At 39.1% G+C, this 24,030-nt stretch overlaps 1 protein-coding gene and 1 pseudogene across 2 annotated transcripts in view; one reads left to right on the top strand and one right to left on the bottom strand.

Moving 5' to 3' along the window:
• NOTCH2 (notch receptor 2) overlaps nt 1-24,030 on the bottom strand; it is a 163,875-nt gene that overhangs the window by 64,625 nt on the left and 75,220 nt on the right. For both annotated transcript variants that reach the window (XM_053890598.1, XM_019458028.2), the window contains exon 5: nt 15,665-15,787. In XM_053890598.1, coding sequence (XP_053746573.1) covers nt 15,665-15,787 — 123 coding nt within the window. The remainder of the gene's footprint in view (nt 1-15,664; nt 15,788-24,030) is intronic.
• Nucleotides 3,261-3,617, top strand: LOC109272167 (ubiquitin-conjugating enzyme E2 D3-like; annotated as a pseudogene).

The following is a 24,030-nucleotide window of genomic DNA, read 5'->3' as shown; positions in this document are numbered from 1 at the left end:
TTTCTTACCAAAGAACCTCTGCATATCCTATTCTCACCACCTCAAAATATTCTTCTCCCTCTTATTTATATGGCTAGTAACTTCCCATTCTTTGACTTCTCTTATAACTTAACTAGATATCCAAATTCACATCTTCCCAATTTTCTCCATATGCATCTATTTAATTCACTCTATCCTGCCACCATCAAAAGTTGAACTTTTGTATTTATTTATTCTTTACAGAATAAATACATATATTTATTCTTTATAGAATAAAGAATATATTTATTTATTCTTTTCTCTGCCCCTATTAGACTATATGCTCCTTGAGGACAGGAACTGTGGCTGCCATTCACCTCAGTTTATGTATCTGGCACTTTACCAGGCACTGGGTAAAACAGACCTTAGACTTCAGATTTAATGTAATGTGCTCATTTTACACACAGGGAAACTAGGGCCAGAAAGGTGCGGTGACTTGTCCACATTTGCACAACAAGTTGGAGGAATGTTAGAAATAGACAAAATTAAAAAATGGAAATCATCAAGTGCTGAAAAGGATGTTGGGGGTGTGAGGTCATAGCAGATCAAGTTAGTCGTCTGAATAAGGAAGGGGACTCTGAGCTGGCTGTTGAGAGACAGAGCAGGATTGAGAAACACAGGGGAAAAGCGAGGCACTTCAGTAGTGCTACTAAGGAAGACAATACTAAAGACCCACCATCAGAAAATATGTCTGCTGCATTAGTTTTGTTGGAGTAGGTCACCTTCATGTCGATCGTTTCTTACTGCCTCATCCTATGGTCTTAAAATCAAAAGATGAATGAGTTAGATTGTGGGCACAGCCTCTGGAAGTTAATATAAGAGAGTGAACCCAAGAGAGCTGTACTGAAATGGAAACCATGACTGAGGCTTCATCAGCATCAAGCTCTAGCCCAGTGAGCCATGGACCTCTAAACAGACACCACTTATGAGTTACAACACACTGGGATACAAACAGCTCATTATGGCTCTTTCAAGGTACCACAAACAAACCACCAATCTGACTTGGAGTTACAAGTGACTGTGAAGTGAGAGGAAAGGAAAAACAGAAAAGAAATGATCACTGACCCTTAGCACTTCAGGATAAAGTCCTTTCCCTGCCTAGTCATCTCTCAACTGTGAAGTGCGTGGGAAAAACTTTTATCACATCAGTGGCCCTGTTAAGGGTCAACTCTCATTGCAACAACAATCAGCACATGAAGAATAATATAAAAAATGAGTTTGGCAGGCCCTTGCTCTGGCCCTGCTACCTCCTCTGTTGTGGTTAAATCAAGAGAATTCAGTCTCCAGTATCTCCTTCCAGCCAGCGATCACCCAAGCTCCTAAGTGTGGAGGTTCCATCTTTCCATATCATAGCAGAGCACACCCATAACCTTGTCCTACAGAAGCTTCTCTATGCACAGATGCTCTATTCCACTGCAGAAGTGTAAGATCAGAGGATAAGCTTGACTGTCCTAGTCCTGGCTGGGTCTAGAGCTGGTTGAAACATTCTGTATAAACTCTGGAATCTACAGGTTCTGCCTGAGAAAACATGTGCACTAATGCACAAACAACATAAATGTGTATAAGAGGCCTGGGGGTATGCAAGTGGCTAAGGGGATAATGTGGGAGGAGGGGATATACATACAGATAAATGCAAGAATCTCAGTGAATGTTGCCCCAATCCGAGACACCATCAGCTTTTCTAGGACTCCTCAAAAGCCTGGTTTCCCTGTATCCTGACCAATATATTTCCTAAAGAATCACCAGAATGATCTCAATGTATACTATTTGCCTGATCAAATCCTTTGATGACAAAGGGTTTGATGACTTCATTATAGTTAGGATGAAATTCTAAATGCTATCCATTTTTTTCTGCCAATCTCTCTAGTCTCTCCTTTGGGAACACCACTAGCTCTAGCCACTCTGGCTTTTTTTCGTTTCTCAAAATGATCACAGTCTTTCCTCAGGGTCTTTGCACATGGTGTTCCCCATGTCTGGAACACTCTCATCTCTACCTTTCCCAGACTAATTCTTACTCACTGTCCATAGCTAAAATGTCACCTGCTCAAAAAGACATTACAGGGCTACCCCCAAATCAACTAGTTCTGCCTGTTAATATGCTCTCCTAATAACCCCTGCTTTTTGTGAAAGCATTTATTACAGTTCAAAATTTTATAGTTAAGTATATGATTTATGTCTGTGTTCCTCACTAGACTATAAGTTCCCTGAAGAAATGGGTGGTAGCTATTAACTTCATCAGTGAATCCCCATCACTTAGCATAGTGGCCAGCTAATAATACTTCTTGAGAAGTATTCAAAAGTATTTGTTAAGCAAAAGTTTATCTGGACCTGTCTTATTTTACTTAGGTCATTCTAATGCCAAAATAATAACCATCTTTCCAATCATCTCCCTTGCACCTTTATTCATACTCCCAAAGTTTCCATTACCCTGTATTGACATTAACCAGTCAATACCCAAGCTTCTCATTCTATCCCCTCCTTATTTGCTGAACTCCATTCCATTTATGACACACCCAATTCATCTTGCCTTTTGATCCTAATCCTTCAACTGTCTCAAAAGTAATTCTACACTATGGCAGATACCTTCCCTCTTCAACTGAAACCTAAGATTTCCCTAAAGACTATACCCCAGTCAGCCCTCTTCAGTAGATGCCCCCCCTCCTCTTCTAATTACCTCCATCTGCATGAAGGTAAGTAGACAAAGAATCCATGTTTTCTTTATTCCTTAATGCTGCTACTGACTTCAAATAGTAAAAATATATTTATTAAGTAATTTCTAGGTACCAGATTCTGTGATACATACGTATATTGTTGTCAAATGTAATCTTCTCATACAATTAGGCTGCTTTCACAGATGTAGTACAGACCTGGTCTACACCAAAGAAAAATACTAAAGTATCTCAGGAAGTAGGGAGAAGAGGCTCTGACAGAACCCAGTAACAGCCCTGAATTTGGAAAGATAAGATTGGGCCAACAACAACTGAAATTTTTAATGTTCTTGTTCATTCATTCATTCATTCAATAAATACGTATATACCATGTGCCAGGCCCTGACCCTATATACACTGAGGTTATACTGGTAAACAAAACAGTTGGGGCTTCTACCCTGCAAATAGGGGTTTTACAACCAAACACAATTATAATAGAAAGTGCTAAATGTTCTAACGGATAGAGGTTGCCTTGGGAGCATAAAGTAGGAGAATAGAGAAGAACTATGTTTTGAAGGTCCAGTTGGGGATAGTATGTTTCATTGGCAAGCTACAATCGTGGGACTTAATGACAGCCCATGTAAAAGCAGTGTAATGTTTTTTGACATTCTATTTTCCTACAAACTACCCCTTCGAACCACCTAAGTAAGGTTGCATCTACAACAAGAATTTATATCTAAATATTAACAGCAATGGCAGTAGTTTTCTTGGTATTTGAAGATCAGTGATCTCCTGCTTTAACTATTTCTAAAGTTCTTTTACCCATTTGTTCACTGCTTTGTGACCCAAACCCAGATGACCCTAGCTCCAGAGACTACATGGATCTATAAAACAGACAGAGATAAGTACAACAGAATATCTCGGGAATAAACTCAGAAGTATGCCATGTGATGCTACCTTAAGGTCACACTTGCAATACAGTTGAATAAACTTTAAATTGTGTTAACAGGAAAGAAAGAGATTTTATATGTTAACCGGGTTGTGAGTGTGAATGTGTGTGGAAGCGTGTGTAGAAAGAGGGTAGAGTGAAGAGTATTTCAGGCAGAAGTAAGTGTATGTATATGGGTCTGAATAGAAGAGAAAGCATGCCTCATTTGAGTGAATGAAAAAAAAGTCAGTGTGGTTCACTTACAAGGCATGGATCAGGCGAGGTATGGCTGGAGAGGGAGCTACATACAGAGCCTTGGAGCTCTATCCAAAGACAAGGAGGACCCACTGAAGCATTTTAAGCAAAGAAACAACACGATCCAATTTGTGTTTCAGAAAGCCCACTCGGCTGCTGTGAGGAGAATGGACTGAACTCCACCTCACCCCTCCAGGTCAATAGCAATTTAAAGCACTGGGGAGTCCTGGGGTTCCTGTGGCCGCTATAGCAACGAGAGAGTCTGCAGTGCATCTGGGGCAAATTCCGGATGCAGCAGCACCAAAGAGCACCCAGGGTTAGCCCCTGTATGGAGAGCAATCGATGCTGTGCCAATGCTGGATGTTCAGAAAGCTGACCCCTGGCACAAAGGCTTCTCCACACAAGAAGAGGAGAATGGTGCCAAGCTTCAGTCCCCCTGCTAGGAGGCCCACACTCCAGCTCTCTCACCACCTTCTTGGGTTGCTGGGCTGTTAAACCAGTTTACATAAAGAGCCCCTCACCTCACTGCAGCGGGGCTTCCAAAGAGAATCAACCAACTCTATGGGCAGCAGTGACTGTGAGCAGAATGAGTAAAATGGAAAAAACCAACATGGGGCCTATTGAAACATTCTGCAATCCGAAAGACGGAGAATGTAAATGTAGAGGAAGATGCGTACTTGTGAAAAAGTTCACTTCCAGAAATTAATACATCTTAGAAAGAGTTGGCTCTACATTCTCAATAAATGTAGACAAATGTAGGTTTTAAAAAGAGATGAAAAATAATACAGGACACTGGACTCTGATGAAGAAGGACAGGCTGAGAAAAAGGGAGAAATAGAGAAGACCTAGATACAACGAGTTAATATTGTAAGAATATAAAAATGCAATTCAAATAAATATCATAGTCGGAAGCTATGAAGGACAAACTGACAATGAAGAAAAATAAATTAATGTTATGAAGGAAATGCTTAAGAAGCGCTCATCAAATGCAAAGGAAAGACAAGAAAATTAAAATATCAAGAGAGAAGATCATAGCTACGAGAAAGAATGAAGACCTAATTAAAGATAATAGAAGACACGAAACAAATGGAAAAAAAATGAAAAAGATAATCTTTTCTGAGGGGAGAATACCCCTAAGTCTGCAGATCCAAAGGGCAAAAGTACTAGGAGAAAAAATAATAGGGGTATATCTAGACCCATGCTGGTTAAAGATTTTATTTTAAAGGGAAAGGAGAGGAGGGGGGAAGGAGAGAGAATGACTTGTCTGACATTGGACATCCCTATAATGTTCGCAAAATGCAAAGGAACAATGTCTAGGAACCTGTTAAGATTGATTTGTGACCCAAGAATTCAATATCTAGAATACATGCCATTTGTGTATGAAGGCAACTAAATTAAATGGTATTTTTAAAATATCTAAGAGCTCTGAAGACATGCCAACATGCAACATTTGGAAAAAATTACTCAAAGATGTATTCATTTGACTGAAAAAATAAACCAAAATAAAGAATCCAGGAATGAAAAGGCTGTTACATAAATGTACTGGTAGTTAACAAAAAACAAGTTACATATAAAATTAAGTCTAAAATATTATAAAGTAGATTATAAAACAATGTAAATATCAAGAATAATTTTAAAAGAAAATGCGTAAGTTATTTTTCCTTCCCTTCCCCTATGATTAGCTGTTGTTTCTCAAATTCCGTATGAGTGAAATCATATATCTGTTTCTCTGCCTTTAGCATAATAATACACTCTAGCTCCACCGACATTGTTGCAAATGGCAAGATTTCATTCTTTTTCATTGCCAAGTAGTATTCCATTGTATGTATATGTGTGTGTGTGTGTGTGTGTGTGTGTGTGTGTATCTGTGTGTGTATGTGTACACACACACACACACACACACACACAACATCTTTATCCATTCATCAGTCGATAGGCATTTAGGCTCTTTCCATAATTTGGCTATTGTTGATAGTGCTGCTATAAACTTCGGGGTGCACGTGCCCCTTCAAATCAGCATTTTTGTATCCTCTGGATAAATTCCTAGTAGTGAAATTGCTGGGTCATAGGGTGGTTCTATTTTTAATTGAAGAAAAAATAAGATAAAAACAGGGAAGGAAGCAAACCATAAGAGACTCTTAAATACAGAGAACAAACTGAGGGTTGCGGGAGGTGAGGTAAGTGGGGGGATGAGTTAAATGGGTGGTGGACATTAAGGAAGGCACTTTCTGTGATGAGCACTGGGTGTCATATGTAAGAGATGAATCACTGGGTTCTACTCCTGAAGCCAAGACTATACTGTATGTTAACTAATTTGAGTTTAAATAAAAAAAGAAAAGGCATAAGATTTTAAAATTCAACAGCAATACTATGGTATGAATTAAAAAAATTTTTTTTAATGTTTATTTATTTTTGAGAGAGACACACACAGAGCTTGAGCAGGGGAGGGGCAGAGAGAGAGGGAGACACAGAATCCGAAGCAGACTCCAGGCTCTGAGCTGTCAGCACAGAGCCTGACGCAGGGCTCGGACTCACAGACCGCGAGATCGTGACCTGAGCCAAAGTCGGCCGCTCAACCAACTGAGCCACCCAGGCGCCCCTAGTATGAATTTTTAAATCCCAGATCATATAAACAAAATCTGGAGAATGAAAAAAAGATATAATAAAACTAAAAGTATGCTTATTCCTCATCTTACAGAAGAGGCAGTTAGTATACGCAAAAGTTTCACTTTTGACACTAAAAAGTAGAGATGGATTCATATGCAAATTTTTCTATACAGGCATATTTAAAAAAAACTAATACCAATAATTTATTTTTATTAAAATTTTTTTTAATGTTTATTTATTTTTGAGAGAGAGAGACAGAGCATGAGCTGGGGAAAGGGACAGAGAGACACAGAATCTGAAGCAGGCTCTAGGCTCCAAGCCCAGAGCCCAATGTGGGGCTCGAACCCATGAACAGCGAGATCATGACCTAAGCTGAAGTCGGAAGCCCAGGTGCCCCTAAATACTAATAGTTTAAATCATCTCACATCTTTCTGTTGTCCTCATAGACCAATCTCCACATCCCTGAATGACTTACACATGTGACTTAAAATCTTACCCCTTCCCTTCCCATCTCCCATTAAATTAAATACCTGAGTTGAGGACTAATAAGGTCATCTAAGCCAAGAGTTCTTATTTTTCTCAACCCAACAGCCTCCATATCTGCTCCATATCACAAGCACATTCACATTTTGGATCTAATTATGAGACACTCATTGTTCCAACCCTAAGTTCTCAAATTTGGTACTTCAACTCTGATGATAACTTCCCATTTCCCTCCTTTCCCATTCCCAACAACCATTTCACCTAATTATCCCCTACTAACACTTGTAAGAGTCAAGCCCTCCTAAATAACCCAGTTCATTAGCCAACCCCCTTCTAGCTGCCTTACTTCATCTAGCCTAGGTTCTATGGTCTATCATATGAATGCATGATGAATGAATGAATGAATGAATGAATGAATGAATGAAGTTTCTGTCCCCTACAGCTACTGCCCTGCATTTCTCCCCTTTTTAGCTCACAAAACTCTTGAGTAAGTGATCTACACCCACTCTTCCCCCTTCCTCCACACCCACCTTCCCCCCCTCCCAATTTAACCCCTTGCAATTTGGCTTCCTTCTCTCCTTTATACTGAAACTACATTTTAGAAGATTTCCAATGACCTCAAAAATGCTTACTAACTCTTTGCAGTTATCATTCTTATCTCAGTGTCTTGGTGGTCATTCATTCAAAAACTACTATTTGTTACCATTGGTCCTGAGAATGCCAAAATAAGTAAGACCACCCCCATCCTCCAGAGGCTGAGAGTCTCTCAGGTGAGGTAAGCATATAAACCAGTAACAGTGGTAAAATATCACAGATGCCACCACAGAAGCATGCAGAGCTGAGTCAAGGGCACAGTCTTAAAATGCAGCCCCTGGCTCAGGGATGCTGTCATGGCAAAGCTTTTCCCAACAGGCACACATCCCCTTCCCCCACCTTCCTTCTTTGGATCCCTTTCCTCCTCCATTTTCTGAAATGTGAACATTTTTCACAATTTAGATCCAAACTTTCTGTTCTCACACCACACACTTCCCTTACAGACCTGAAACATTCCCAGGGCAAACAAAAGCAACATTCAAAATCTGAGTCTAGAGCCCCTGCCTCTAATTCTGACCTCCTGGGTCTTACTGTTAAGTGTTTTCCTCTTGGAAAACTCACCAGCATCTCTAGTCCATTTCTGTCTCTGTCAGTAGAATCCACATTCTCCCATTATGCAGATTCAAAACAGAAGCTAACTCTGCTCTGTTTCCCCCTTCATCCAACCAACTACTTAGATGGCCCCCAATTCCTATCCATCTCTTCTTTCAAACTCATGTTGATTCATAGTTTCTACCTCCTACTGTGGTTACATATAGACTTTCTTCTTTCTTCCTAGCAAATTTGACCACTCTTAAAAGAATTGATTTCTTTCTTCTCTGTGTCTCTTATAGCATCCAGCATAGTATACTGGATATAACAGTATATTCAATAAATATGTTATAGAAGCTATCTTACAACCATTCTGTGGGAGCTTGAAAAGCCATGGAGTGAAAATGGATCTAGCCTTGGAGACAGCCAATGCCGGACATGGAGTCATGGACCACCGGGGCACAAAAAATCCCTCATTCTCGCCTCCTGCATTTTGTGGGGAGCTATCCTAACTACTCACCCCTGTTCACACCAACATGACCACTCATCAACTCTGAGACCTTTGGGACGAGGGTGATTCAGGTCAGCACCCTGACAGTCTGCCCAGCTGACAGAAAACTGAAATTGGGTGGGGAAGGAGAATTCCAGAAAACAGGCTTTCATCAAGTCCTCACAATCAAGTTCACAGCAGAGAAATTGAAATGGGAGATTTACGTTCCTGTTCCCTCATGCAAAATACAAATGAGAACACTTGTGTAGTCCCAGATACGAATAGTTTCCACTCTCAACCAAAACCCTCCAATCCTACAATATTTAACAAACAGAGAAGTGGTTGTGACAAAAGTCTCATCCTAGGGAGCAGCTTGTCACCAACCAGAGGTGAGACTGAAATGAGACATCTAATTCAAAATCAAAATACTGCCACGAAAAGACTCCATTCCCAGACACAGGAGCTCACGCACCACCTTTGGCAATATGTACTTGCTGATTCATGCCAAAAGTTTTTACTGAAATTGGAGCAACTAACAATAAAGGGAATTGTAACCAACTCTTCGGGCTCATCATGTTATAAAAGGAGAGTGGAGAGAAAATGTGGTTGGTTTTATTTGACTCATGTCCACCTAACTTCCATTGTTCACTTCTGCTTAGCGTCCCAGAGCACTATTCCAAGCCCAAGCTGAAATTACATTTCTGGGTTAATAACAAGCACAGGAAAATAAATCACGTCTGCCCTAGGAGTGAACCCAAACCAAGAGTTGCCAGAGAGGAATTTGTGAGTTGAGTCTAGAGGCAACTTTAATTCTGAAGGAAATGAACCTTTAAAAAGAAAATCCAAATAGCTATCCATGTAGACAAAACATTAATCTACGCTGCTTTAATTAATTTGGGGGCCTTTTATAACTTTGTTTTCTCTTAAGTGGATATCTGCCAGAGCAGAACTTCTCTCATAAGATATCTTGGGGCCAAATACAGTAATAGTAAAGACATTTGTGCTCAGGCTTCATCAAATCCTTAGGTTTATTTCCATTTCCTAAAGGAATATCCAACTACTCAGACTTCTCTCTACAATAAAATCCCTATAAAAAAGGAAACCATTTGCCCAACCCCCAACACCAATTTCTTTCTTTCACCTGGGCTTTAGTTCATCCAGAAGAGTGGTAGCTTTTGAAGGTACAAACTGATACTATTCTAGACGGCCATGTCAGGTGAAAAGACTAGATCAGAACACAGTTCTGTCCCAAACTGATGTGGAAATCACACCAGAACAAGGCCGACATGCTTTCTTCTGATGAGGCCAACCCAACCCCCCCTGTGCAGACAGTTGCAAGTCTATCCTTCTACTCCCCCGGATCAGAGATGATGCTCCAGCACAGTAGCAGCAATGGTAATGCCTACAGAACACCCTTCCACCTGACGTAGTGCTGTCTGACAGGAGTATCATGAAACACACAGATATAATTTAAAATTTTCTGCTAGCACTTAAAAAAAGGAAAAAGACACCCCTTCTCACTGCCCTGACCTGCCCCTTGGGCCATGAGAACCAGCTGAGCTGCCTTAACTCAGGCCTTAGGCATCCTTGGCCCCAGAACCCTAATAAACCTGCTTTGTCTCCTCTCAAAAAAAAAAAAAAAAAAAGGAAAAAGAAACCAATGAAACCAACTTTCATATCTTATTTTATCTAGTTCAATATATCCCAAACACTATCATTTTGGTATCTAACCAATATTTAAAACATTATTAGCAAGACATTTTACATTTATCTTGCATGCTAAATTTTCAAAATCAGGTATTTAGGGGCACCTGGGTGGCTCAGTCAGTTAACCATCCGACTTCGGTTCAGGTCATGATCTCATGGTTCATGAGTTCAAGCCCCACGTCGGGCTCTGTGCTGACAGCTGAGAGCCTGGAGCCTGCTTCGGATTCTGTGTCTCCCTAGCTCTCTGCCCCTCCCCCCACCCACACTCTGTCTCTGTCTCTCTCCCTAAAATAAGTAAACTATTTAAAAAATTCAAAATCAGGTATTTTACAGCTGTAGCACATCTCAATTCAACCTGCCACACTTCAGATACTCAACAGCAAAATATGGCTAATGATTACCGTATCAAACAGCATGGATCTACAATGTTTTTTACATGAAAAGTACAATTCACAGTTGTAATTGTAATTTACCATTACATTTAAATGAAATTTAATTTACATGATAAATGAAAGGCTCAAAAAGCTTTTCATTGAGCCATTTATTCTCCCAATACCCCAATAAAGTAACTAAGAGATATTAGCTCCATGGATAGCAAATAAAGCCTTCTGAAGAAAAGGAAGCTGACTCATTTATCCCAAATCAAACCATGAAAAGACTTGGAAAACATTTCTGGTCATCTTGAAGCCCAGAACTTGCTACAAAAGACCAAACCTTCTGCATCTGTGCAGTTATAAAACAACACAGTACCTATCGGGCTCCTGTCATTAAAAACTAATATAATGCTGGGCACCTGGGTGGCTCAGTCAGTTAAGCATCCGACTTAGGCTCAGGTCGTGATCTCATAGTTCATGAGTTCGAGCCCCGCGTCAGGCTCTGTGCTGACAGCTCGGAGCCTAGAGCCTTCTTAGGATTCTGTGTCTCCCTCTCTCTCTGCCCCTCCCCCGCTCATGCTCTGTCTCTCTCTATTTCAAAAATAAATAAACATTTAAAAAAATTTTAAAACTAATATGCTGTATGTTAACAGCACTGGAATTAAAATAAAAAACATAATTAAAAAAACATGGCAAATTTACAAATCTCCTTTATTTCAAAATGATACCTAATTTCTTCAACTATGTAATCCCATCCATTCTTTTTTAAGTTTATTTATTTATTTATTTTGAGAGACAGTGCCATGCAGGACAGGGAAGAATTTCAAAGCAGGCTCTGCACTGTCAGCACAGAGTGTGATGTGGGGCTCGAACCCACAAATCATGAGATCCTGACCTCATCCTGAGCCAAAATCAAGAGTCAGATGCATAAGCAACTGAGCCACCCAGGCGCCCCTAATCCCATCCATTCTTTTTCAGATACCTAGAACTTCATTTCCTCTCCTAGTAGATAACTCCAACCCTTCTTTACTATTGCATCAAAAGCCAGATCAAATAACAGTTCATACTTCAACTCTACAGCTACAAATTATAGGAGGAGTTCTGAACAAAGCTGCAATAAGGCTCTTGGATATAGTAAAAAAAAAAAAAAATCACCAGACTGAATAAAATATTAACTCAATATTGACTTCTAATTTCAAAGTAACCAGGAAAATTTCTAAAATGGAAAAAAAATCAAAGAATGAATCACCATTTTCTAAAATAATAGAACTGTAAATTGAACTTAGTCTATTAAACAGACTCAGGAGCACCTGGGTGGCTCAGTCAGTTGAGCGTCTGACTTCAGGCTCAGGTCATGATCTCACAGTTCATGAGTTTGAGCCCCACGTTGGGCTCCGTGCTGACAGCTCAGAGCCTGGAGCCTGCTTTGGATTCTGTGTCTCCCTCTCTCTCTGCCCCTCCCCTGCTCACGCTCTGTTTGTCTGTCTGTCTCTCTCTCAAAACTAAATAAAAACATTAAATTTTTTTAAATAAATAAAATAAAAAGGCTCAAAATCTTTAAAAAATTTTAAAAAACAACCCATAGAGTCAATTTGTATAGAAAAAAGACCACAGATTTGAGCACAGACTTGGAGTTCAACAAGTCTAGATTCAAACCCTAACCCAACCACTATGTGCCTTGAGTAAACTGTTTAACCCTTCTCAATATCCATCATCATATTTAATAAACACTACCCCTAATACAGTTATCACAAAGAACACACAAAATAAAACACTGTAATTAGCACATTATCTGGTTACTAACAAACATTAGTTAACTCCCAGCCCAGTCCCATTCATTTCTTTAATTTGTATAAAACAGAAAATATTAATCTGAATTTATAGCTCTGATATCAATAGAAAAAGGAACACTGTGATGCCCAATTTTCTTTTTATTCTTCTCAGAATGAGGTGAGGGCTGGGATGGCGAACAGCTCAGCTGTATGCTACTGAGAACAAAGGTCTGTAAAGAGTTCTAGAAAGTGGTATCCTCAACAATAGTTCAGTCACCCCATAACTCAGTATCTTCCTCACCTCAACCATTTAATAAAGCCAATACGAATGTGGCGAGCACTGTCACCGATGAATGTATGGGGTAGTAAGAGAACCCAGAGAATACCTAGCTCAACCTGGAGGGAGGTCATGGAAAATTCCCCGAAGGAGGCAGTCACCTGAACTAAACCAGGCAGGCAAAACTGGTGAGGACTACAGGGAAAGGAGCGGAGAAGGGAAAGCTGTAGAAAAAGAACTGTGTGAGTGAAGACATAGGATGTGGTTAGATGTGGGAGAACTGGAAGCAGTTCTTATCGCTGGAGTATGAAGCGCTGTTGGATACATGAGAAGAATGGAGAAGCAAACAGGGCTGGGGCCAGGAAGGAATTCATATAACAGAGGAAGGACCTTGGACTTGACCCTGTCAGTGATGGGGATAGCAAACAACAAGGCTGCCACTGGGGGCGCCTGGGTGGCTCAGTCGGTTAAGTGTCTGGCTTCAGCTCAGGTCATGATCTCCCGGTTCATGAGTTCTAGCCCTGCGTCAGACTCTGTGCTGACAGCTCAGAGCCCGGAACCTGCTTCAGATTCTCTCTCTCTCTCTCTCTCTCTCTCTCTCTCTCTCTCTCTCTCTCTCTCTGCCCCTCTCCTGCTCACACTGTCTCTGTCTCTCAAAAATAAATAAGTGTTAAAAAAAATTAAAAAAAAAAAAAAAAAAAAAACAAGGCTGCCACTAGAAATCAAAGAATTGGCATGAGTGAAAAAAGAGGAAGGAAATCTGTGGTGGGAAACCGAAGACTGAGAGTCACTTTAAATGACAGCACATCAAAAGAAATAAATATTGCCACAGTGAACTTATCCAGCATTTCTGCCAACCTTTCTAAAAAAATGCACACACACATGGAGAAAGAAACATCCTATAAGGATGTTCATATAAAGAGGTACTTCTTAAAAATCCTGGGGTATGAAATTGTATTAAAATATCATTTCACTGGCAGAGCTTTCCCCAAGAGTGCACCTTCCTAGTTAATATCAAAGCAGAAAACTGAGTGTAGTATCAAAGAAAATTCAGCAATGAAATCACGATAGCATTTAATCTTTATTGGCATCAGAAGCCTTAGTACCTAATATAACAAAGAGACACTCTCCCACAGGGCAAGGAGATTATTAGAATGGGGTCAAATTCCCAACAAGCATCTCATCCTGTCCAATATCACTGTAAGGATCATTAAAAAGAGAAAAATTTTAATTTTTCCAGTTATTATTATCATTACTTTGCAGTAATTTTTTTGAATTGAAAAAAATGGTCTCTGAAAAAACCTACCAGAGAAATGGCAAAAGCTAAAGAGGAGAGAGAATATGACAGAAAGAGCAGAGGGTTGAGAGTGAGGTCCTAGGATCAAGACACCAAGAAGAAATTCTAGAGGAAGTCCAATACTAGGGAAACCCAGTAGAAAAGTATTAAAAAGAACAATCTGGGGATTAAAAGCAAAAATGTGTGCCCTTCCAGGAAATCATGTTATTAAAGTTTTAAACCCTTTTAATCTTTTTCTATTCATAGTGTACAGATCTAAAGAGTACTCTAAATAATTAGCTGCTACAGATAAGGGAAAGCAATTTGGAGACTAAAGAATACCAGGTAGTAATGGCGGCAATCCAACATTAAGACTTCTTTGCTGGGCAAAATCCCTCCCTGGTGCTGGAGTTTCTTCCTTATAACATTAGCTTATTCTTGGGTTTCCACATTAAATCATCAAGTTCTCTCAAAAGGGCTCAGTTCTTAGTCACTTAATCAGCTCTTAATTGTTTCCACTTTCAGTTAGATAAACAGATGTAAACAGAAATTAGAACCAAATGTCTGCATAAAATCACTTAACTTTCAAAAATAAGTGGAAAATCTGCCTGAGACAACATCAGACACTTCCAAGAGGCTGTAAAATTAAGCAAGACTACTCTTCTAATGTCAGAGGCCGAAAAATCTATCGTATGTGCAAAAGGGGATACAAAAAAGGAAAAAAATTAGAAATGTAGACGGGTGTCATAAAAATAATGTCATCAAGCCTGGGTGGCTCAGTTGGTTAAATGTCCGACTTTGGCTCAGGTCATGATCTCACAGCTCGTGAGTTCGAGCCCCGCGGCGAGCTCTGTGCTGACAGCTCAGAGCCTGGAGCCTGCTTCGGATTCTGTGTCTCCCCCTCTCTCTGCCCCTCCCCTGCTCACGCTTGCACTCTCTCTCTGTGTCAAAAATAAATAAGCTTAAAAAGAAAAAAATTTTTTTAAATAATAATGTCATCAACAGTACCTGCCCTGCAATTATCCTTTGCATAATTACAGGACATGACAATAAGATGAAACAGATTTCTGTCCATGAATAAGCTCTGAACTCTTGTAGTGTGTATAACTTATTTTCACTTTTTAGTTGGAAGAAGGAAGAGTATTTCAATAGCTTTTTCATACAATTATGATTATTCTTTGATACTACACCAAAACTTAACGAGTTGTACGTTTTATCCCAGCTTTACTGAGATATAGTTGACATATAACATCGTAGAAGTTTAGAGTATACAATGTGATGATTTGATATATGTGTGAGTTAACACATCCATTACTTCAGATAGTAACCATTTGTTTGTAAGTGTGGTAAGAACATTTATATTTTCATAGTTAATTATGTTCTCTTCCTCTCAAATATTTATTAAGTATCTGCTATGTTCCGGGCAATGTGCTGCTTTTCCCAGACCTCAGAGTCTGTCAGTCATGCCCTTCCCTCATACCTGCCAGAACACCTCAGCATGGTGCTGAGTTCAGAGCAGCTGCCCAATAAATACCTGTAAAAAGATTTTTCTTTAAATGAACATAATAAGAGAACATATGGGGTTAGCACTATACCCAATGATGTAGCACAGAGAGCCTTGTAAAAGATGCTCACTTCACTAGCAGCCTGCCTCTGGTCACCAACCCACCTCCCCTTCTGACTGAGTCACCACAGCGTGCATACCTGTCCACTGAGGGGGGCAGCGGCAGTTGTAAGTATTAACCCCGTCCACACAAACTCCTCCATTCTGACACTTGTGGTTAGGGCAGTCATCAATATTCCGCTCACAGGTGATCCCTTCAAAACCTGGTTACAGAAGAACAAGAAAAAATAATGAATTCTCAGGCAGAAGTGATCAGCTCTTCCACAGAACACGGTCATCAGAACAGACCTACTTCATTATTTCAGTTCAACAGCCAGCAGCTGACCAACTATGTATCTGCTCACCATACAGACTCACCAAACAAAAAATCCCCCAATCTTCTGTCTTCTCTTACCTCAAGAATAGCTAGACGGTTAAAGTGACTCATTATGCCAACGACATGACATGCCTTCACAGTTACCTCACAAGTACTTCAAAGTATTTTTATGAAATAAAATCCCACTGAAGATAAATGTCTACTTGGACAACTATTCACTGGTTCTTAAAAAAAGCGGGGGAGGGGAGTAGATTTTCCCCTGCTCCATGCTGGATTAATAGGGAGAACAGATAAAAGATCACCTAATTAAATTTAAATTCAGTTACTTTTTTCTTGAGGTTGGGGTGAGGAACATAAGAAAAATACTAAGCTCACAGTCTAAAGATATGGGTCAAGTTCCAATCTCACTACCTACAAGCTTTTGAACACGGTAAATTACAAACTCTGAATTTGCTTCCTCATCTGTAAAATGAGGCTGATTCCACTTGAGCAACCTGTCTTCCTAGGTTGTTATGAGTGTCGTATCACGAGTACATTATATATGTAAAAAGCTGTCTGAAAATGGGATGGCATTATTACTAATTAAACTTACCAGCCTTTCAAATTCTTCCTCCTGCTCTGCACATTTATAGCATTATTTCCTTTCTCTTGATTTTTCTCTTTTATGAAAAGTGAAACCAGCACACCAAGCTTCATCCTAACTGCCCACAGTGTGTTTCTCTGTAGTTTATATATTGAGCTTTTTCTTTTCTTTCTCCTTGCTGCCAAATCCCTTAGCTATTAAAATAGAAGACTACCAGCCTTAAAACTGAATGTTCAACTGAACAGTCTCCTGTTTGAAATATAGTATGACTAACTATTTGCCTCTTCAAAATGTCCCTTAAGGTTCCTCTTCCTCACTCAAAACACTTACTGGGTCTTAAACTAGGCACTGGGGATATAGCTGTGAGTAAAAAGAGACAGTGTCCCTGCTTCTGGGTTATTTACAGCCTGGTGAGCGGGACAGACATCAATCACATCTTGCTTTATGCATCCCTACCACGAGCTACTGTGATATTCTACATTTGTTCTGTTACACTGCAACATGGCTGATTTCTCTGAATAAAGTGACAGTCATGTAAATGGGTATAAACCAAATGGTAAAAAAAAAAAAAAAAAAAAAAAAAAATTTACCGAGAGACCAAAGGAAATTACTTCATAGAAGATGGGGATAATTGAAAGCTTGACTAAAGAGAATTCTATTTCTCCAGGCATTTGGTACTCAGTCCATTCAAGCAGATGAATCACTAAGCAAGCTTGAGAAAGACTATGAAAATTTTTATAGACTCCAACTTTTAAAAATTTATATTACTCACATCTGTTTAATCATATGAAAGTCCTACAAATGAACTAGGTCAGACAATGCTGGTTTAAGCCCACCCCTAATTAAGATAAAGTGAGGGCAAATCTGCAGAGCCACCAAGTAGCAGTGTCTGAACAAGACCTGAGGTCTTTGCTCCTACTCTCATGCTCTTAATGGAAACATTCTTTAGAAAACTTAAAAATACAGTTTTAGAGTGTGAGAGGGAAGTAGGGCTCCTGGCCCACCACTGCTAGAACCTGTGTGGTCCAGTGGTATTCTAGAACTAGTAATGGCTATCCTCCCTCTAAGTTGATCTGTCTGGTGACTAAGACTAATACGGTTGACTACAGTGTCAGAGAGGTGATAAAGCCCTTGTCGTCAAACTATTAGGAATTGAAACTGTGACCCTGAATTTGTATTAGCCAGTGCTACAACTAACCGAATTCACCAACCACAGACAGGTTAAGAAAGCAGAAGCATTTCAGTAAACCACAACATATAAGAAATAAAATGTTTTCTTTTTATGACTATTTTCAAGGTTATTCTTCCCTGTCAAAGGTAAGTAGGTAAGAAGGCAGGTTAGTGAGAGTCAATTTGTAATTAGAGCATGGCCTCTGAGGACAAACTGCCTAGTTTGCCCATGCAGTAGGTGAGTGAACATGGGTAAGATACGTGACCTTTCTTTCCTCCCTGGGGGAATTAACAGGACCTACCTCAAAGGGTTACTATAAAGAGTAAACAAGTTAGATATATATTGCTCTAAATTCAGTAAATGTGCAGGGACAACTGAATATCTACAGACAAAAGAATAAATTGAACCCCTTTCCCACACCAACTCAAACTCTTAAGAGTTAAAGCTGTTAAGACTCTCAAAAGAAAACACAGGAGTGAATCTCTATAACTCAGGCTAGGCAAAGCTTTCTTAAATATGACTAAAAGCACAAGCAACAAAAGAAAACATAAAAAGTTTGGAGTTCACCAAACTTTAAAAACATTTGGGCTTCAACAGAAACCATCAAGAAAGTAAAAAGACAGACCACAGAATGAGAAAGAATATTCGTGAATCATGTATCTAATAAGACACTTGTGTCCAGGATATATAAAGAACTCTTACAGCAATAATAAAAATACAATATAAGTAATATAATAATAAAAAGGCAAATAGCCCATTATAGAATGGGTAAAGGACCTAAATAGACATTTCTCCAAATATGATACACAAATGGCCAATGAGCACATGAAAAGATGCTCAACATCATCAGCCATCACAGAAATGCCAATCAAAACAACAATGAGATATCATTTCACACCAACTAGGATGGCTGTAATAAAAAAGACAGACAATAATAAGTGTTATTGACAGACAGTAACAACCTCATATACTGCTGGTTGGGATGGAAAATAGTGTAGCCACTTTGGAATAGTCTGGCAGTTTCTGAAAAGGTTAAACAGAGTTACCATATCACCCAGCAAGTATAGACCCAAGAGAAAGAAAAACATGTCCACACAAAAGCTTGTACAACAATGTTCACAGTGGCCTTATTCATAATAGTCAAAAAAGCAGAAGTCACCCAAATGTGAATTAACCGATGAATGGATAAATAAAATGTGGTGAGCACTGAGTAATGTGTAGAATTGTTGAATCAATGCTTTACACCTGAACTAATACAACACTGTACGTTAATTATACTTCAATTTTTAAAAAGTGGGAAACAATGTGGTAAATCTGTATGTACAATGGAAAATTTTTCAGCCATGAATGGAATGAAGTACTGATACCTCCTGTGACATGAGTGAACTCTGAAAACATCATGAAAACATTAGGTGAAAGAAGCCAACCATGCAATCATCACACATGAAATGTCTAGAACAGACCAATCGATAGAGACAAAGTAGATTAGTACTTGCCCAGTGCTGGGGGAGAATCAGGGGCCAGTGCAATGTGAGTGCTAACGGTACAGGGTTTCTTTTGGAGTGATAAAGATGCTCTAAACTTGTGGTGATGGTTACACATCTGTGAATACACTGAAAACCACTCAATTTTACACTTTTAGACAGTAAATTATATTGTATACAAATTATATCTCAATAAAGCTATTATATTAGGCGGAAAGCACTTAAAACAGTGCTTGATGCATAATAAGTAATCTACACATATTAATACTACTATATATGTATAGAATCAAAGCAGCCCTTAGAACTTACCTACTCTAATCCTCTTATGTTACAGATGAAGAAGTTGAGGGCCACATGGCTGACTTATCCAAGTTTACATGCCTAATAGGTAGGAGTCAGTACTGAACCAATTTCAATCAGTATGCTGTCTGCGGACCCCAGAGTTCCCTTACAAAAATGTGAAAAACTGACCTAAGGTTAAAAGTTCCCATGTCTGAGAAAACTCAAGCCAAATTAGTTCTCCTTCAGAGTTAAGAGAGGATTTATGCTTTAAAAATAGAGATACAGACCTCTTTTTGGAAACAGCTAGCAAATTCTTGTAAGAAAGTCTACCCAAGAAGGGGAGGCAGTGGAAAGGCTTATATGAATAAGTTACAGTGCAATCACTTCTTAAAAATATATTTTAAAGTTTTAAAGGAAAGGGAAACAGACAAGTCTCCAGACCTGTGGGTGGGATGGGTGTAACAGACTTACAAAGAGGCTCACATGACCGTACTAAAAGGAGTCTACTGCTTAAAGCCAATTCACATCCTTAAAAGGCCAAAAGAAGACAAATTAAACTTAGAAGGAACATTTTAAGACTGTGCTGTTATAAAACCATGGCCCACGTAACTGATAAATGATGACAGTAAGGGTGGGGAGCAGAAAAGAATCTTCTGAATTTGTCATCCCACACAGAGAATAGCATCTCTCAAGAAAGCATCCATATCTTTCCATTTTCAGAGCCCGGGATGTGTGAGGGTGGAAAGGCTTGTGGAGAGGCACAAAGAAGAGAGCACAAAGAAGAGAAGAGGACACAACTAGCATTCTCTCAGACCAGGCTAAAAGTCCGCAGGAACAGCTTTAGTCCATAGGGATGAAAGAGTGAGGAAAAAAACCAGGAATATCTAAACCTGGACAAAGGCAAAAACGTTCTATAGGGCTACCTCCCCCCCACCCCCCACCCCAACCTCCCAAGAAGAAATCTGTCACAAAAACAAACTGGTCCCATCTCTGTCCAATGGGTTTTCTTGGCACACATCTTCTGTGCTCAGAATGAGCCAAGATGAGCTAGCTGATGCTCATGACCAGCCCATGGATCCCCCAGCCCCACCACCCTCCCAGGCTGCTGGTCCAACACGCCTCCCTCGATATCTCCCTAATGATCTCCACTCTTCAAACTTGATCACCAAAAAAGTCAGAGAAATTAATAAGGTAATTCAAGAGAAATAAATTCAGTATATATGTTTAATTTTTTTAATTCTGGAATACAAGAATTCTCTCTTCTATCACATTCAATTCAGTCATTTGAAAACTATTCATTGGGTCTCAATTTTGTGCCAGGCACAAATAAGTTGGGTACTGGCAGGAAGAGTTAAAATGAGAGTGTCTACAGGAAAGATGAACAAATAATCAGTTTGGTAAGTGCTGTGCCAGAGGTATATGGATTGCCAAAAGACCTTAGGGAGGTCTTTAATCCCTGTGGGGACTGGGAACATAGAAAGAATTTCAGTGAAATAGGTGCCTTTGACACATCATGAGTTCTATATAAAAAGGTGTTCTACATAAAAGGTGGGGTGGACAGGGGGAAGAAAGTGATAGAAAGCTGAGGAGATAGTATGGTCCAAACTACTGAGCACAGGAGAATAGGAAAGACTTCCAGGAACATCAACTAAAACTGGAACTGAAATAATGCACCCTGGAAAGTGGTATGATCATTTCTGCATCTGCTCCAGAGAAACCTGCCAAAGTATGATTAGTATAATACCCAAGAGAAAGTCACATGCCCCTGGCGTATGAGAATGCAAGAGGGAATTAATTCTAACAGTTTTAAAGCTCACCAAGAACGAAGAAGACACAAAAACCACAAAATGTGTTTAAGCTTTATTTTAATGATACAGGGCTATCACATATGATCACCCTGTGCAGTCCAGAGGTAGTTTATAAGGAATAAACCTCCATTGTTTGGAGTAGACAGATCAGACAGCTTTTTATGAATTTTTTTAAAAATCATAGAGGAATAGAGAGGTGTGGGAGAGAACGAAAAAGGGAAAGTACATTGGGGACCGGCCAATCCAACTGTAAATTCACAAGGCATGGCCAATAAATTCAAACAACCCACTGTTCTCTGATTACTTGTACTGCTTCCCAAAACCAGCCTAACTCATTCTCTCCCCACTAACTGGTCCTAACCCAAAAGTATTGGGAATCAATGATTCAATAATTTATTTTCTATTTTGTTGTTATGTTAAAATTATTCTGGCTAAGTGCCCCTCCTCGGGGCTTCTGCTAAAGACTTACTTAATGGTAGCCCATGAAGGATTTGGATTATTAACAGCTGATCATCCAAGAAGACGAAAACATGGTTCCTTGGTTTGATTCTATTAGTTCCCTCTTGAATATATTCCTTTTTTCTTTCCTCTGTGGAGAAACACTTCTTCCTCTGTCACATAAGAGGAGTTGTTTTTGCAGTTTTAATTCCCTCTGAGTCTTACAATGATACTAAAATACTAAACTCATATTCCTCAACCATAAAAAGGAATTAAATCTTGCTATTTGTGACAACGTGGATGGACCTAGAGGGTAGTATATGCTAAGTGAAATAAGTCAGACAGAGAAACACCAAAACCATATCATTTCATTTATATGTGGGACCTAAAAAACAAAACAGACTCTTAAATACAGAGAACAAACTGGTAATTGCCAGAAAGAAAGTGGGGTTGGGGTGGGCAAAATAGGTGAAATGGATGAAGACATACAAACTTCCAGTAATAAAATAAATAAGGTCATGGAGGTGAAAAGTACAGCACAGGGAATGTAGCCTGTGATACTGTCATAATGTTGTATGGCAACAGGTGGTGACTACATTTACCATGGTGAGTAGTGTGTAATGCACAAAATTGTCAAATCACTATGTTGTACACCTGAAACTAATATAACATTGTATGTCAACTATACTTCAATAATAAAAATTTAAAAATCAACTCACAGAAATCATAGTGTCCTTTGCAGGAAAAGAACTGTAACTTGACCATTTGAATATAATCACCAACTTGGTTCACTGACTTTCAGAGCTGAAAAGTACTCTAAAATTCTTCTTATCCAGTATCATATCACACAAGAACAAAAGGAGAATATGATTCCAGGAAGAAAATGAGGAGATCAAAATTACATTCTCAGTACTATATTTTTGTTGATTGTTTCCTTCGATGGAAGGAGGTAGGTGGGGGATGGGCTCAACAGGTGATGGGTATTAAGAGGGGCACTTGTTGTGATGAGCACTGGGTGTCATACGCAAGTGATGAATCACTAAATTCTACTCCTGAAACCAGTATTACCCTATATGTTAACTAACTAGAATTTAAATAAAAACTTGAAACAACAACAACAAAACACTATGATATTATACTAAAACTCAGTTGGTCAATAAATATTTGAATGCCTATTATGAACCTGGCACTGTTTTGGGGTGCTTGGGGTACATCACTGAACAAAAACAAAGATCCTAGCTTTTACTCTGAAGAGAGAAAGAAGCAGCAGAATTTAGAGAAGACAGACAATAAACAATAGACATAATGAGGTAAATTATATAGCACAAATTATATACTAAGCAGATGATAAGTGTTACAGAAAAAGAAAAGAAAAAGTAGACCAGGGCCAATAATTAAGGGGATAGGGGTTGGTTACAATCTGAAATAGGGTGATCAGGGTAGGCCTCAATTAAAAGTGCAAAGACTTGAAATGTGGCAGGAAGCACACACAGGAGCTGCAGAATACCTTACCAAACCTTTTCCCCTCCTGCTGACTTGATTTCTCCTTTGAAGAAGGAATATTTTCAATTCAATTCAATTCAATTCAATATTTCTCATTTGAAATAATGATTCTCCTCAAATAAGGGTGTTATTTACATTGAGTGATTATTATTTTTTATTATTTTTTAATGTTTATTTATTTTTGACAGAGACAGAGCACGAGCAGGGTAGAGGTAGAGAGAGAGACAGACAGACAGACAGAATCCAAAGCAGGCTCCAGGCTCTGAGCTGTCAGCACAGAGCCCGACATGGGGCTCGAACTCACAAACCATGAGATCTGACCTGAGCTAAAGTTGGACACTTAACCGACTGAGCCACCCAGGCGCCCCGAGAGACTGATTACTATTTTAAGTAACATTTTAGTCTCTCAAATAGTGTGGAGCATAATGGAAGGTGGGGCAAAGAGAATGATATTGCATTATGGAAAGGACTTGCTAAGAAAAAATAATCTCCAGACACGATTTCTCTGTATGGAAATAAGGTTAATACTCTCCAAACTCTACCTGGGACATAAAAACAGTGAGCATAAAATCTTACAAATTGTGTAAATACATATTTATTCACAGTGTTACTGCATCATCTATTGTTTTGAATTCTTTTTAAATTTCTTTTTATCCATTGTCTAAGCTAATGTCATCTGTTTTGGATCATGGGACCCTGAAAGGCAAGAACTAGCTTACTTAACTATTATAAATGTCTGCATGGTGCCATACATAGGCTGGAATGTAACAAAAAGTATTTGATCATAATTCGAAGTAGTTTCTACTTTTTTTTTTAACCCAAACATCTCAAAAGCATTTAACAAAAAGTTTCACACATTTT

Source organism: Panthera pardus, unplaced genomic scaffold (assembly GCF_024362965.1).
Source record: "Panthera pardus isolate Hobbes unplaced genomic scaffold, ASM2436296v1 HiC_scaffold_11, whole genome shotgun sequence".
NCBI classification, from domain to species: Eukaryota; Metazoa; Chordata; class Mammalia; order Carnivora; family Felidae; genus Panthera; species Panthera pardus.
This window is presented reverse-complemented; position numbering and strand designations above follow the sequence as displayed.